Source organism: Mytilus edulis, chromosome 4, assembly GCF_963676685.1.
Source record: "Mytilus edulis chromosome 4, xbMytEdul2.2, whole genome shotgun sequence".
Classification (NCBI taxonomy): Eukaryota; Metazoa; Mollusca; class Bivalvia; order Mytilida; family Mytilidae; genus Mytilus; species Mytilus edulis.
This window is the reverse complement of record NC_092347.1, coordinates 79,190,267-79,208,345: the sequence shown is the minus strand read 5'-3', so window position 1 is coordinate 79,208,345 and position 18,079 is coordinate 79,190,267. Positions and strand designations below refer to the sequence as shown.

Sequence of the window (18,079 nt, the reverse complement as noted above, 5' to 3'; positions counted from 1 at the left end):
GATTTTTAACCAATGTAGCGTTTAATTATTTTGTAAAGTGTCTTGATTTATGTAGTCAATTATTTTTACTGCATTGTTGTACCTTAAAAACAAATACTATATGCTGCAGTCATTTGTCATATTGAATTTTCTTCAACATTTAGTTATATCACAAACAAATTATCATTTGAAAGCCATGTTTAAAAACATTAAATTATTATTTGATTCAGGTTTAATGTGCCGTAACTTTAATCTTATATCTATATTTCATCTCACCCTGAAGTAATTGAAATTGTAGATAATTCACCTTATTATATATATATATATACTTGTTATTTTACTTAAACACGGGCATTTCACTTAATATGAAGTTCAAAACAGTAGCGAGATATTTATTACGTTAACTATATTATGTTTTTATACTGGTTATAATATGCAAGATCATTTACGTGAATAATACGATCATGAAAACATGAATAACGCTAACAAGTGTTACTGATTCAAGTAAATACCCTGTAATCTATTTATGCTAATATGTACTTTCCTATGCAAAATTGTTTTCATTTGCTTGTATAACTTAACATGTATTAATAATTTCAAATTTGTACCGACATATTTTCTAATATTCTCTATTCGTTTAATATTAATCAGGTATGAAACCACCACATGAAATCTCCCTGTGAGTTCTTGGTGCTTAACGAGTATAAAGATTGCAAAACTTCTTAACTAAAAGAACTACCGTGTTATACCGTGCAATACATTTTCACATCACCCACTTTTCAACTTTCTGTTGACCAAATATCCGTACATAGATATTCTTATAAATAATGCAATGTGTGATAATTTATGTTGTTGAACCACAAAGCAAGGCATCCTGAAAATGAAAACAGACTTCGTGTAAATTTTGGCGCCAGTAGTTTTCCAATGTTAATGTAAGCGAGAAAACCGTATAATGTTTGATTTTTGATCTTGACCATCCGGTGTTCCATTAAACTAGTTCTTATAGCAGGGTATGATCACTATATCACAGTTCATCTTGGATTGAATTTGAGTACTTGATTTTTATTCGTTGAAAAATTACTTGAGGTTACTTTATTATATAATCAACTTAATTAACATCCTGTAATGACTAATCATGTACGTATACTGAAATTGTGCAAATACTTTTATGGCCAAATCTTTAATTTCTCCTTATCCGTTTTAGCCTTATATTTCATTACATTTTCATTATAGAGTTTTTAATTATGCATAATTCAATCCTGTTACCTTTTAAACCCGGGTCTTAGCTGTCTTATTGTAAGTTTGTGCATGTGCATCTCACATATAATAAAACTAAAATTACCATTTTAGATGTGCTTAAGTATACTTTATATAGATGAAAAGATTAAAATTGTACAGGATGTGCTATGTCTAAGCATTTATAATCTTACTGTGAAACCACTTTAGTTTCTTTCTAATTTCGCTTTTAATATAGTGAGACATATTGCTTTATTTTACAATTATTTAATCCTCATAACTAATATTGGTTATATAATATTAGTATTGAGAGCGTGTGCCTCCCAATTTAAAAGAAGCATGATATTTTTTTTCACTCACCGCAACGGATGGGGCATTAAGTGTTGCCCTTGTATGTCCGTACGTCCAATTCTATTACTTTAGTTTGCTTCAACAAAATGTTATGAAACTTATACACAATGGTCATTATCACAAAACACAGACAAAGTTTAGAATTCGGGTTGTGTCACTTTTACCGTTTATCACCTGTGTCCAATGGAATTATTCTCCAATCATTTTCGTTTAACTGACTGGGGCACTTGATTTTTTCATCACAAATTTGCCGTATCAAATCAATTAAGTAAGACCCATACAGACTCAACAGATGTTTGTATGCGAATTGAAATTGAGCACACCTATTGTAATATAATCGATTTGTATCGACAATTTTTATTAAATTTGTTTCAAACGGTTTCATTTCTGTATTTTCAAATTCTCCTCCTCTCAACCTTTGCTGTCTTGGATTTCGTTTCATCATGCGTTAATGTGCACCTCAAATGATTTTTTACTGCTGTGCTTATTTATATTTTGAGAAAAAAAAATCAACAGTGCTTTATAATTCATATAGCTACTACTTTTGTTTGCATTTCAATGAAAATTAAAATCAAGTATGTTTATTATTATGTTAACTGAATCTCTGTCCTTTATATTGTAGATGTAAGAAATAATATTTTTCAAAATAAATCAACGTTTTTATACATTTTGTTGCTCGCAAAATTGTGAAGTTCTGAAAACAAAAGCAAAACTAATAAGATACTGACTCTGCAAAACTTAAACTACCCAGTATTGCTATCTGCAGTATGTTTGTAAACAAACTTTTTTCCTTTGACGAAAACAAAGTCGTTTTTTTTTTTATTGAGTTCACGCTATTTTCTAATGACTAAACACCCTAATCACGTTGGTCATATAGCACTTTAACTGTTTCGGTTCTTATACATCCTTGGCTTTCAAATATTCGGCTTTGAGCGTTCCTCGTGAAAGTAAATCCAGAAGAGGGCTTCGGGCGCATTTAAGTAATAACGTATTGTTTTTATACTTTGACAATTACCTTTGTATTGTCTATTCGTTTTCGACTAATGGGTTTGAATATCTCGTTGTGTTTTTCCTGTTTATTGCAAACAAATTTTTAATTGAAGGCTTTGATAAACCCCACCTACAAACAAATGACCTTGTTCCAGTATTCAATTAGATTGTTGCTACTTAATTTAAGTCAAAGTTGATCTTGGACTGATGTGGAAGTTCCATTTAGGTCCTTTCGGTTCAATCACTTGTGTATGTATATGTTTATTTCTTTGGAGCGTTTCTATTCTAGGAAGTCAAAGTCATGCGTCTCTTATAATCATTACATAGCGCAACATTTTTCGTTTTACATTTTACACTGTTTTATATAATATTACTTTATTTCATGATGACACAACTGTTTATCATATAAGAATTAAATAAACTTTTATATTACGTATATATTTCTGTAATAATGTAACGATTTTTTGTGTTTCATTTATAGGTCCGAATGCATCATCAATTAGAGGAGAATTAAATAATATGATGAAAAAAGGGGATCAAAAACTTGGTGCTTATAGAGAGTCAGTTATTTGTTGTTCTTGTAAGTATACATTTGTTAAATTTGTTTTAAATTTAAAACTATTTTCTGCAACGCATTTGAATGAAATATTGTTTTGAAAATGTCTGTAAGTCGACACTACCTTTAAACGACCGCAGTGACAGTGCAAAATAATATACTAGGACTAAACTGTACTTTAATCAGGATAACAAAATTATAAAGTTTCATAAAAAAAACACTGAAATTTCATTGATAACTTTTTGTATTAAACTAGGTGAATGAAATTGAAATTAAAACCTTAGTAAAGCCTATATACGACCTCATGTTTTTTCGAAAAGAAAAGAAGCTGACATAGTGATGATTGGGTAGAACAAGGGGTTTCACTTCAAAACTATAATGTGACAGGTAGTTAGTCTAATCTTTCAAAATACAACTTATGCAAATGTTTAAATTTGTTAAAACCATATCCGTTTTATGATATGAACTTTCAAACATCAGACGAATCTTTTTTTTCGATTTGTCTATTAAAGAACTGAGTTTATATGTTCATTCACATGAACGTGTGTAAAGGTTTGTCAAACTCTTTGTAAATGATAAATAATAAATAACTAGTGATAAAAGTGACTGGTGTTATCTAAAAGTAACAGAAGTATATTGCTGTTCAATAGTCATAAATATAAACATGCTCATTGAAAACAAATAAATACTGATTGCTATTTATTTTTGACAAGGAAAAACTTTTGAGAGTAATATCGTGATCATTTTCTCATTTGGGAACAAACTTACGACATTAAATTTTATTCATTTTAGACATACGTTATTTTAACATATCATTCTTTTTTCAAACTCAGCCTATCGGAAAAAGTGTATGCATTACAAAAGAAAACATCGATATCATAAAACAAGGCGATATCATAAAACAGGGCGATATCATAACACAAGGCGATATCATGAAACAAGGCGATATCATAAAACAGGGCGATATCAAGCAAAGTTCGGGTCCTATCGATTATCGAATAATCGAAGGCATCATCGAAACAGAAAGTTCCGACCACGTTACCACTCAATGAATAATCGTTACTACAGGCATTCCGTAAGTTAATCATCGGGTGTTTAGTTCAAGAGGTAATGGTAATTTCCCCTGAATACGCTTCCTTCACAAGTTTAAAATCCAAAGATGGTGACAATTATTGACTTTTTCATAACATAATTTTGGTACCAAATTTTCACATAATTAATATCTAAAAAATGGAAAACAACACGTTGAATAATTTATTGCGTCCGAAGCGCTTTTCTGGATTAACCTTCATCAGGAACGCTCAAAGCCAAACATTTGAAATCCGAAGATGTATAAGTACCGGAAATCGTTGAAGAGCTATACGTCAAAAATACCAAAAATAAATAGCCAAATTCATCTAAAGCCAACTTTGCCTTAGGGAGTTGAAACCTTAGTTTTATAATAATTTCAAAATTTATAAACGGACAATTTTAGTAAAGTTTAGGGCTACATATTTTTGTTCCACGGATAATTTGACACAATATTGTAAATTGTACATGTTTTTGTATAGTGTAACATCAAAAGACACCAACAACTATACGATATCAAGTTGTATCTTCGTAGGAAATTTGAATTTTAAAGATGTCCTCATTTACTTTTAGAATATAAAGTTTGAAATTTATAAAAAAAAATGGAAATCTTTTTTGAGCCTTTTTATGCATTTCATAGTACAGAAATAATTACTTGATAATGTCGTCTCAATCTGAATTATAAATATAAGGAGAAGTATTATTATTTCAATGAGGTATAACTCTCCATCACCGTATCTCAAAAAGATGAATAAACAGCGACAGGTAACCGTACGTCTTAAACATTGAACAAAACAATACAGTATAAGAAGTTATGAAAGACATCGGCATGACAAAAAGTGAAACAACTCAATGAGAAAAGCAACCGCCTTATGTTTTCTAAAGCATACAAAGTTATATGACAGACAGCCACCCACTAAATTACAGGCTCCTGTCACTCATAACATTGATGTGAAATTCCAAATTTAAGTATAAGGAATCTGTTTATGAAATCAATTCAGGAAAATTGTGTCCTACCTTTTTCTTTACTGCTAGAAAATTTTCTGCATGGAGCAAGATGATTTATTTCTTTTTCCCTGACCTTGGTTTTGATATTTTTGTTTTTCTTTTGATGTACATTATAATTATTTTTTACCCAGGTTTTAATGTATTGTGGTGTATGTGTTTCTCCTTTGATTGAATATTACCTAATTATGTTATTAAACATATTTTTACGCAATGGCTATGTAAGCAAAATATTGAAGTCATTTGCTATTAATTGTTAAGTGTCGTGTTTTAGTCTTACATACATCAAGAAATGATTTTTGTTACCCTTTGCATTTTAAGTGTACCTGTATATTTTGAGTTGTGTTTCGTTATAATACACATGTAAAATTTCTTGTACATGGTTAATATTACGAATGTGTGCCCCTAATACAATACCATGATATAATTTATTGCAGATACTTATTCAAAACGAACTCTTCTAAAATGAAAATAGTATATATTAAGACATAAATTATAAGTGCGTACATATAGAAAACAAATGCAGCAGTATAGTAATACTTATAAATTAGAATTAATTTCATTTATTTGAAGAATTAGAATAATATCGGTATTATTTTTTTTTATTATAACCATAATGACATTTATTTATGTTTTACTGATGGGCCATATAGCCATCGGTTCTATATTGGCTTCTTTCATTTTCTATGTATTCCGTCTATGATTAAATAGAATTTATTTCATATTTAGTATCTTAATACATGAAAGGTCAGCTTAGAACAAAAATATTACTTTGCTAAAGAGTGGGGGGAAGATACAAGGGTGAATTCTTGATAATGTTGCTTGTAAATCACCTTTCATAGAAATAAGGAATGTCAGAAAATAGCACACAATTTTATTTAGGGTCCAACTGAAGACCACCTCCGTGTGCGGGATTTTCTCGATGCGTTGAAGATCCATTGGTGGCCTTCGGCTGTTGTTTGTTCTTTGTTCGGGCTGTTGTCTCTTTGACATATGGCCCATTTCCCTTCTCAATTTTATTCAAACGCACGAAATAAATAATGTGTGTGTTTGGTCTATTGGATAGCAGATATAATTTACATGTCATAATTATTTTGATTAAAAAGCAGTGGTGCGTACAACCTGATTTGACTCACAAAACCTTTCTTTGTAAGTCAATTTCAAGTCGGGATCTTGATAGTTTAGTAATATTTATAGTGTTTTGTTCCCTTTTTTTAATTGTTATAGGATTATGTGAATCTAATTAGTTTAATCATTATGATTAACGTTTTTAAAAAGAAGATATAATCAGCATTATTACATCAAATCTCATTAAATGCGCATTTCAATTTGAAAAATAAATGTTTTGAACTTAGTTGCATATAAAATCATGCAAGTCATGATATCAATTTGGATAGTCCCAATTTATAGAATTTCAAAGGATTTCCACACTCATTTACTGCTTTAAAATCATGATAATTTTACGGTTAGTAACAAGATTAAATCAAAATTATTGCTGTAAGTATCATTATATGTGACATTGTAATGTAATGAACAAACTTTATGAATATTTATTGCGAATTAAATTATGCATGGAAAGATTTCACTATGATAAAGTCAATGTTTCAAAATGATTTGTCCCAGTTTAGGAATTTCAAAGTTTTTTTGCACAATTTAGTTTTGTTTTTTTTTAATTTTAAAAGAAAGTGATGTGATGGGTGAACCATTTATAGGACATGATATTTTAAACAACCTTGCTGTACTTATGTAGCATTAAACTAACGTCAGGCTGTCACATTATGTTGCTAATTCGTGTTCAATAAATAAAAATACCAATGACCTTGATCTTTTCTATAAACATGTTAAGACTGCAGTGGATTTGGTAAGGTTAATTAAGAAAATAGATGACTGAAAACGAAAAGTAAACGTAGTAGTATTGTAGTAACTATCTGAGTGCAAAAAGTTAATTGAATAGTGCAGATTAATTTCACAGTTCTTTCCTTCATGCACCCATATGTTTATGATTTTAGATTATATTCATTTCTTTTTGCTCATTCTACACTTTATCATCTCACCGAAGTTTTTTCACGTCTTCAATTTCTCAAGTAAACGACTCATAAATCCACAAATGTGACTTGTGTACAAATGATTACATTTGTTGATACATTCGTAATGATATCAGAGGTATGATCAAACTCATAAGTTGATGACAAACTGACAACGCCTTTATTGGCAAAAAACGAGAATAGACAAAAGACAAACAAAACAGAATACATACAACACAACAGTATAAAAAACTTTTAATTGAGAACATCGAACCCCACCAAAAATCGGTAGAATGTGGAAAATTGCAATTGTTAGTGCTCTCATTTGTACAATACTTGATAGAATTTTATAAAACATGTATCGTGTCTTTATATTAGCAATGTCCTTCGAGTTAAAAACAATCGGTGCTGATCAATTATTTTTTTTAAAGTTAAGCCCATTGGAAATATTAATTACATTTTAAATCGTATTATTAGAGCTCTCATTTGTACCTTTTTTGCCGGATTTTTATAAAATCTGTAGGTTCATATCATCAATGTTTATCACAAATTCGAAAAGATATATTTTGCAAACAGAAAACATCCACATAGCACCGTAAATATCCTTTGATTGCTTCTTAGATATGAGTAGTATAATGCAATAACTAGCACTTTAGTAAAGTTTGCAGTGGTCGCTTAGTGTAACGTTTGCACTCAACGTGGTGACTTTAATATTATCAGGACAATACACAGAACAGTCAATGTGGTTAATGTTTAACTTGAAATGAATGATTGTTTCAAGTTTAGTTATAGTAATCGGTTTCTAAGAATCAGTCTTCGTGGGTTTATTTCTAAAGTTAGTGTCAAAGCAATGGCTAAAATGTGAACAGTATACTTAAGAAGTAAACTATGCAGTTTATTGTGTTCTCAAACGTTTTGCTAATCAACATTCATATGCAACTTTGCTGAAAAAGGTGTAAGAAAGCAAACAAAAATCCTGTATTAATTTTGAAAACAATTTTATTTAAAAAATAATAAGCACTTGAAATATGAACGAATGAATACAGGGATAAGTTGATTAACATACATTTTGGTCACCAGCGTCACTGAAACAAATATGCTCTGAAATACGTATCTAGTGCCGGAAAACCTGTGACATTTAATGTTAATGAACAAATTTAGAAAGAGTAACTTCTAACGTTGTTTTTATGCCCCACCTACGATAGTAGAAGGGCATTATGTTTTCTGGTCTGTGCCTCCGTTCGTTCGTGCGTCCGTTCGTCCGTCTGTGCGTCCGTCCGTTCGCTTCAGGTTAAAGTTTTTGGTCAAGGTAATTTTTGAAGAAGTTGAAGTCCAATCAACTTGAAACTTAGTACACATGTTCCCCATGATATGATCTTTCTAATTTTAATGCCAAATTATAGTTTTGACCCCAATTTCATGGTCCACTGAACATAGAAAATGATAGTGCGAAGTTCAGGTTAAAGTTTTTGGTCAAGGTAGTTTTTGATGAAGTTAAAGTTACATCAACTTGAAACTTAGTACACATGTTCCCTATGATATGATCTTTCTAATTATAATTCCAAATTATAATTTTTACCCCAATTTTACGGTCCACTGAACATAGAAAATGATAGTGCGAGTGGGGCATCCGTGTACTATGGACACATTCTTGTTTTTTCCTGTTTTTTTTCTAAACCACGTGAATATCCGTCTTAAGAAAGAAAGAAATTTGGTTTTGTTATAATTGTACAGTTATTCATAACATTATTTCTGTATTTTCAGGCACACCGGTTATATCCATACTATGTCTGACGATTGGATTAATAATTCAGAGATTAGTCAGATGATGACGGTGTTTATTTGTTAGTGCTATATTTGACATTGTTTGTGTTATTTAAATTATTTTGTCTCTGATTGTTTTAAAATATTGTATAGGATATATTTGAACATCATATACCTGTATCATCTAATGAAACAGACTGTTATAAATGCCATATTTTCGTTTTGAATTTTCAACACATTAAGTTTATTTGTTTTGTGAAATTAGTATTATCTTCTTTATCCACTATTCAGTTTCCATTGTGTAACAAGTAGATGTTAAAAAAATAACATAATTCGGAAAATATGCGTTCGGTGTCCAAAATAACAATATTGGGTAGATACTTCGTCTTGATAGTTTTGGTTATTAAGCATGTTTCAATTTTTTTTTTTTTTTTTTTTTTTATTATTTCAAAAATAATAATATTTATTATCTTATAAACAAATTTAAACACGATTGTGACAAACGGCGATTTTTTTTTTTGAACAAATTTGATCAAATCTGACCTTAAATGTCAATTTTAAACGTTGATAAGGGAAATGTGTTTCTTGAAATAATTTGAAAATCTGCTCCAACAAACGAATTATAAATCATATGTTTTCACTTCCGACTTCAATTTATTGAAACATGTTAATGGGTGTACATTAGAGATGTTTGATGAAACATAATTATACCAACGGAAGTCATAAAAAAAATATGCAACTCACCCGTATAGGCAATTTGGACATGTCTTATGTTATGAAATGATTTTACCGTAATCATTTATATAAGTATGTTCATGTGTCATCTGCAAGCAATATGAATGTTTAAGGCCATTATTACATTTTAAAAGAATTGAATCAAGCGAAACAACTTTAAATATAAGTCATAAAAAAAATCTAAATTTGATGAGATTTGCAGGGTTTTGCATTGTGGTGTAAAATGTAAATTTGCTTATTTCAATAATATAGACTTTAATATTTTTCATAGGCTACTATCAGGTAAAACTATCATCAATGCAAAGGCATTTTTAAAAAACCTGATATTCTTCATCATTTAGTTAGATAGTGTAATTCGAACATTATTTAATAAGTCTGTTTGCACGTAAAATTTTGTCAAAATATGTGATTTTTGTGGGTTATATGTTAAACCGTATATATATGTTATATTAAAAAGTTGATGGTTACCTATTTGTTTTGTTATTTTATTGTTTAATCGTATGTTGATCTCTATAATCTCTCTGTATCTTGTAGTTCCAATTTATTTTAATCTTATTTAATTGTTGAACGGAAATGCTTATTTAAATGACAGAAGAAGATAACATCCATGACTATTCCTAAAGCCTCCGCAAAAAAAACCTCAATTAAAATGAAAAATGTTCTCATTGAGTTTTTTATATATTATAACAGTATTTTCTACTGAATTCAAGGTGTAACTATGAAACAGTTATCATTTTTATCCCCACTTGTGACGCGTTGCAGGAGACATCGAAATATTGGGCGCCTTCTGTCAGGTTTTGTGAGCACTATTTGTGACATGTGTATAATTCTTGCCAGATCTTCATAAAACTAATATCATAAGTTTATTTCAGCAATGTCTTGAACGAGTTCGAAAATTAATGCCGATTAATTCGTTTTAAAAGAGTTGTGTCACTTTGGAATATAATTTATAGGGATTTTTGTTACGACTGTCATACAAGCGAGAGATTAAACTAGCTTTAAAACCAGTTTTAATCCACCAATTTCTACACAAGAAAATGCCTGCACCAAGTCATGCACAATTTATGACAGTTGTAATACATTCGTTTGATGTGTTTAAGGTTTTGATTTTGACACTATGGACTTTCTGTTTCGACTTTACCTTGGAGTTCGGTATTTTTTTTATTTTACTTTTTATATGAATAATTGCATTGGTAGCACTCTCTGGTGTACATTATTGCTACATGTTTATGAAACTTTTAAACCAGTTTATAAAGGCAATGGAATTAAATTTCAACTTGCTATGGCAGATTTAGTCGGAAGATGAATTTGGCTTTTATTTTTATGTCAGTTTTGTTCATATATATTCAAACATTTATTTTCCACATGTTTGGGTTTGAGCGCTCCTGATGAAGTGTGATCAAGAAATGCGTATCTTAAGCACGTAGTTTATATAGTTTCATTTTCATTTAGGAAAAATACTAAATACTAAATACAAAAATCTGTAACTGTTATCTTCTGAATCTCAATTTATGACTAACTTCTTGATGTCTAGTACAATTTCACTTAGCGGATAATTTTAATGAATCGTTACTTGATCTTAATATTCGAAATTCAATCAAGATACACAAATTAATTAAAACTGTTGACTTCCTTTTTAAAAGTTGCTTTCCATACATAAAGTAGACGATCAAAAGCGTTGTCTTTTAACAAATGTTTATTCTACTTTAACATCTTGGATTTATTGTCGAGCCTGCATTTCTTCATTGGTAACTAGGTCGTCATCGTCAACATTAAGGTCCAGTTTGTAGTTAAAGTTTTTTTAAACAACAACTTTGACAATTTTCAGAGAAAATTTGGACAAATGATTTTATGATCAAGAATCAGTATTAAAAGTAAAAAAAATAAAAGGTATTAATTTTATTTTTTTATTTTTCTTTATTTGACTGATAAATGTTTTTGTTTTTGCATTAAACATTAAGATACAGTAAAAGGTAGTTTTTCATACATCAATAACTTGATCAAACCTTCATGTGATTTCATGAAACTTGGACAGAACTTTAGTATTATAAAAAATAAAGTTTACTCTGTTTTTGAAAAAAGTAAGTGTTCTCTAAAATATGTGATCCAAGACTGTATGTGAATGTTAACTGCTAAACAATATGATTTTCTTTTCAAATTATTGCTCCTAAAATATCTCTTTATTTAAAAAAAAAATATGCTTCGTTAACTTTTAAAAAAGTTTTGACAAGCTTATTGATGTCGTATAAGAATTTAAAAATGCAAAAATAAAAAACAAAGTCATTTAATCAATAAAGTATGAAAAAAGTGTATACTGTATTTTGATAAAAAAAAAATCTTTCCGATGACATTCCGGCGACTAAAAAACATACGTTCGGCTGTATCTTAATACCATTTCTAAAAAAATTAAGTTCATCACTAAATTTAAAAAAAAATCATTGAACTATTTGAAACTTGGAAATAAGGTTCTTAAAAATTAAGAAGAAGAAAAAAAAATGTCTGAAGGACAAAGTTTGAAGGTTTGTCCTTTTAAAGTGTAAGAAAGTGGTTCTTTAAATGAAACTGATTTTTTTCTATATTACCACAATTTATGCATCGAAACTAACGTATTCTATGGCCATTGTTAAAAGTAATGATATTCCATTTAAACGAGTGTGAATTTTAATGTAAGTTGTTCTCAACAAACTTTGTCATATATATTGATATACATATAGAAAAGTAGGTTTAAATTTTCCCACACTTATGACAATAAGATCTAAAATCACATTCCAAAATAAACATACATATAAATGAAAATAATACAACATATTTATTTACCTGTAAAACCTTTAATGACTTCAAGACGTCATTGGTCTCTCTTTATTGTGATGTACTTGGATGTACCTTTTGTTGTTCTACTAGTCGAAAGAAAATGGTAGTTAGTACAATAATAATAAAAATAGATTAACCATTCTACAAATGAAAGGTAAAATAGCAAAAAAATACCGATCTCAAAGGAAAATTCAAAACGGAAAGTCCTTTCTTAATCTGCAAAATCAAAAGCTCAAACACATCAAACGAATGGGAAAAACTGTCATATTCCTGACTTGAAACATGCATTTCCTGATGTAGAAATTAAGTCATGGAATAAACCTGGCTAGCGAAAACTCTCACTTGTATGACAGTCGAATGGAATTCCATTATACTGACAACAATATGTCTGCAACATAAACGGTCATGTTTTTCTCTGACTGTTTATGACGTCTTTATACTAAATCCATTGGATGTTGGATGTGTACGGATTGATAATTTAGTCTTACATGCATGATTTTTATTAGTTGTTAGTGGCTTTGAACTAGCTGTAAGTTAACTGTGAATACTCGCAGATCTGTACCTAGTGTCTTTTTGTTGTTGGGATATACAAGTACCTGGCCACGTCCACTTGTATTTTTGTCCGTCTGATGAGTTGAGCCTTTTTCAACTGATTTTTATGCAGTTAAGCTGCATTATGCGAGCACCCTAGATTTGTGTTCTACCCAATAAATCCTGAAATACTTGCCATTGTTATTATCTAGCTTGTTACTATGTTATATATAACTAATTGAACACTTTTTTAATACTTTTTATTCTGGATTACAAAAAAAATGACCAGAAAAACCTTAAATGATCGTCGATTTATCCAAAAGTTTTAAAGTTACACATAGGAAGTAGTGCTTATTAAAAATCCTTGTGTAGTTCATTATGACTTGTGCTTTTAGCTAAGATGTCAAAGAACAATTGTATGAAATATTTAATCGCCAAAAATCTCTTAAGACAAGCAGTTTAGATTTCCTAAATGACAAAAGTCGTATGAATATTGTTTGTCATCAATACGTAGTACAACTACGTCAGTAGTCTATTATATAAGTCAACTGTTCAAGCTGTTGGCGGCAATTTCAAATTAGAAAAAGAAATTTTCGTAGCTTTTCAATTTGGAGGCAGATGTGCAAATTAGCGGTGGTCCGAGACCTTCCACTTTTGCAAGCGGAATTTCGACTAGGATAGTTGCATGGTTTCTAGCTACGCCCGACGTAGTCGCCTTACATTTGAAAGAAAATAAGAAATTACTTTGCAAACCTTTTCACCATGTTCACCAAAGTCTCCAATTAAACGAGCTAAAAACTTATTTTTATCATTATTATTCATGACGGCGATGTTCATTTTGTTCAACCGCTAGCTTTATACAGAAAATCGCCGACAAATATTGTATAAATTCGAGTAAAATCGTATCTGATTGACAAAAACAACATTGTAAACACATAACAATGGCGGCCGTGAAGACAAAATTTTACAAGATCGGATCCGATTCGGGAAGCGGATAAGGGTAATTCCGGGTTTGACGATCATTTTCAAAATAAATCCAAGCAGGTGAAAAATACATCTATGCATGGTAAATGAATCCTGTATCTATGGTAACAGAGTAGTTCCAATGATTGTCATAATCATTCAAAACCTGTATATAGTGGACAACTATATTGTATAAAAATTTGATGATTTTAAGTTCAAGCATACCAAAGTAATTTACCAAACCCTGAAGTTTTTGGAGCATTTTGACCTTTTTGCATTGTTTCCATGGAAACGGCAGACATTTTGGAAATTCCAACGCCAAATTCCACATCTACCAAAGTTGCTCATCGTTATGCTAGAATTTGAAAAAAATTGGAGTATTTTCATTTTTTTGACATTTTTAGTGTAGTATCCATGGCAACATAGCAGTTCCAATGATTGCCAAAATCATCCCAAAGCAGTATATAGTGGGCACCTACATTGTATTAAAATCTAAAGATTTTAAGGTTAAGCATTCTCAAACAATTCACCTAACTCCAAAATTATATTTTTTCACCATTTTTCCGTTTCCATGGTGATGGCAGCCATTTTTTTAGTGCCAATATTGAAAAGCAACAGGAAAGTCAGGGTTCCTTGTTATACTGCACCATCATTCAGATTGGTTCCTTTGGTTCTGAGAAAGCGAGCGGACAAAATTAGGTGGAAGAAAAATAACAAGTAATCCTGTGTTAGGATGCTAACACAAAAGTCACCAAAACGGACCCCACATCATTGTTCTGCGGTATCATTGATGCCAAATAATGTGTGTGTAAAGTTTAATTCAATATGAAGAATTTTATTTATTTTGGACATTTTTGCTGTTTCCATGGCAACGGCGGCCATTTTGAAAATTTCAAACTCAAAATTAAAGTCTACACAAGTTAGGCAACATTTGTTATAAGTTTCATTAAATTTGAAGCATTTTGATTTTTTTCATATTTTTGCTGTTTCCATGGTTACGGCGGCCATTTTGAAAATTTAAAACTCAAAAGTCAATTCTACACAAGATAGTCAACATTAGTTATAAGTTTCATTAAATTTGAAGCATTTTGAAGTTTTTCATATTTTTGCTGTTTCCATGGTAACGGCGGCCATTTTGAATATTCCAAAGACAAAGTGCTGCTGCAAATTGTTCTCTCCATAATTATATACCATCATTTACCATTAAATGTGTCTAGAATGAATTTAACTTTGATGTTCTGGAATGTTCCATGAAAATTCACCCCCCTAAAATTATGCCAGGAGACCCCCTACTGAAATAAAAAAAGTTCCATGTTGAAGCAGACATGTGTCTCTTAATATTCATAGAAGTAATCATTATTCCATCTACTCTACATACAGTAGAAAATTTAAGAAATGTAAAAAAAAATTGACCCCACCCATCTTTGAGCCCCCCTAATTATGCCAAGATGACACCCTGGTATCACGGACATTGGGTTCTGCAACCCCCATGATGAGGACCCATACCCAGAAAAAATATAAAGTTTCCATCCCCTACTGCTTCCAAAAAAATGGTAGGACAGTTTAAGGGGTCAGAAAGAGAAGAATAAGAACTAGATTTGCCATTGCAAGCAATAGCGGATGGCACCCTTCCCCTATTGCCAGGTGAGCGGTAGCCATGGTAACGGCGGCCATTTTGGAAATTCCAAACTCAAAAGTCAAGTCTACATAAGCTGAGCAACATTTGTTATCAGTTTCAATAAATTTGAAGCATTTTGAAGTTTTTTGTATTTTTGCTGTTTCCATGGTAACGGCGGCCATTTTGAATAATCAAGTGTCAAACCCCCGCTGCAATTTTTTCCCTCCATAATCATATACAATCATTTACCATTTAATGTCTCTAGAATAAATTAAACATTGATGTTCTAGAATGTTCTGTGAAAATTCAAAGTTTTGACCTTTTTGCATTGTTTCCATGGTAACAACAGCGATTTTGGAAATTCCAACGCCAAATTCCACATCTTTCAATGTTGCTCATCGTTACTGTGAAGTTTCATTAAGTTTGGAACATTTTGAGATTTTTGAATTTTTTGGAGTAGTTTCCATGGCAACATAGTAGTTCCAATGAGTGCCAAAATCATCCAACACCTGTATATAGTGGGCACCTACATTGTATTAAAATATAATGATTCTGAGTTAAATAGTATCCAAATAGTTCACAAAAACAAAAAACTGGATTTTTTCACATTTGTTAGGTTTCCATGGTAACGGCAGCCATCTTGAAAGTGCCAACCCCAAAAAGCAAATCTTCATTTGGTGGTTCACATTATGGTATAGTTCCATCTTTTTGGGTCCATTCCCATGAGAGTTCCAGACTGGACAAAAATGTGTGGAAGAAAAATAATAATAAAAATAAAAAAAACAAAAAGAAACGTAGAATAACAATATGTCACCCAAACTCCGTTTAGGGTGCCATAATAATAACTAGAATTGCCATTGCAAGCAATAGCGGATGTCACCCTTCCCCCCATTGCCACTAAGCGGCAGCCATTTCAAGCTTGTTTAACAGTAAATGCACAAATATATGCATGGCTATTCATCTTTTTGTAAATTTTCAGTATATTCAGAGCATTTTAAAGTATTTGACATTTATACCGTTTCCATGGCAACGGCAGCCATTTTGAAAATTTCAAAGTCAAAAGTCTCATCTATACATGCCAGTTGACAATAATATTAAGTTTTATTAAGTTTGGAGCATTTTGAAAATATTTGACATTTCTGCAGTTTCCATGGCAATGGTGGCCATTTTGGAAATTCCAACTCCAAAAGTCTCATGCAGACTTGACAGTCAACAATCATACTAAGTATCAATACTTTTTGAGCATTTTGAAATTTTTGAAATTTTTGACATTTTGGCTGGTTTCTATGGTAACACAGTCCATTCCAAATTTTTAATGGCAGATACCACATTGGTATATGGGAGGGAACATACCATAAGAGTTTCAATGGATTTGACCTACCATTTTATGGAAGTAAATGCCACTTTTTAAGGTTTTAAAGCGTTTTGACCATTTTCGCCTTGTTTCCATGGTAACAGAAGACATTTTCGAAATTCTAACACCAAATTCCACATTTACCAAAGTTGCTCATCGTTATGTTAAAGTTTCAAAAAAATTGGAGCATTTTGATATTTTGGAAATTTTTGGTGTAGTTTCCATGACAACATAGTAGTTCCAATGATTGCCAAAATCATCCAAAACCAGTATATGGCTGGCACCTACATTGTATCAAAATATAATGATTCCGAGTCTAAGCATCTCCAAATTATTCACCAAAACCCAAAAATTTAATTTTTCACATTTGTTCCGTTTCCATGGTAACGGCAGCCATTTTTAATGGTCTTATGACCTACTGCAACCTGGAGTTTTGTGTTCCTCATTATAGTCAACTATCATTAAGATTGGTTCCATTGTCTCCAAGAAAACTGCCGGACAAAATCATTGGAAGAATAAGAATAATAATAGTAAAGAAACAGAGGAAAAGCAATATGTCACCCGACATTGTCGATCGGGTGACATAATAACTAGATTTGCCATTGCAAGCAATAGCTGAGGATGTCACCCCGTTCTGGACATTGTCACAGTAGCAGCAACCAGTTTGAGTGTACAAAAGTCAAATGACACGTCCAGTATACATGCCTTTGACACCCCCCCCCTTTTTTTCTCTTCTCGTAGACTAAGAGTGATGTCTATATATAGTTGGGGAACTCTTTAAAATCTTAAATTAGACACACGCACGAGGAAGATAGGTGGTGTCACGTGATACTGAAGTATATTATCGTGGACTTAGAACATTACTATTCTTTTTAGAGGGGACCTTGGACAGACAACATGTGTATATATTGACGGAGCGGCATACTAACTGTTCATTTTATTCTTCAATTACTCGCGCATCACGCGATACATGTATCTTTATCTTGTACAATTTAATTACACGCTTATCGATTGATTTTTAGCTCATGTGTATATTGTAGCAGGTGTTCGATTAACGGATGTGTACTTTAGTGCAAGTGCAGAAATGTCACTTA

General features: G+C 31.1%; 1 protein-coding gene across 2 annotated transcripts in view; it reads left to right on the top strand.

The window, feature by feature from the left end:
* Window positions 1-10,173, top strand: part of LOC139520639 (uncharacterized) — a 39,339-nt gene extending 29,166 nt beyond the window's left edge. Inside the window, exons 10-12 of one of the 2 annotated variants that reach the window (XM_071313462.1) lie at window positions 3,038-3,136; window positions 3,946-4,187; window positions 8,974-10,173. In XM_071313462.1, coding sequence (XP_071169563.1) covers window positions 3,038-3,136; window positions 3,946-4,187; window positions 8,974-9,003 — 371 coding nt within the window. In that variant the 3' untranslated portion in view covers window positions 9,004-10,173. The remainder of the gene's footprint in view (window positions 1-3,037; window positions 3,137-3,945; window positions 4,188-8,973) is intronic. The other variant, XM_071313463.1, reaches the window with a different exon arrangement.
* The last annotated feature ends 7,906 nt before the right edge of the window (window positions 10,174-18,079 follow it).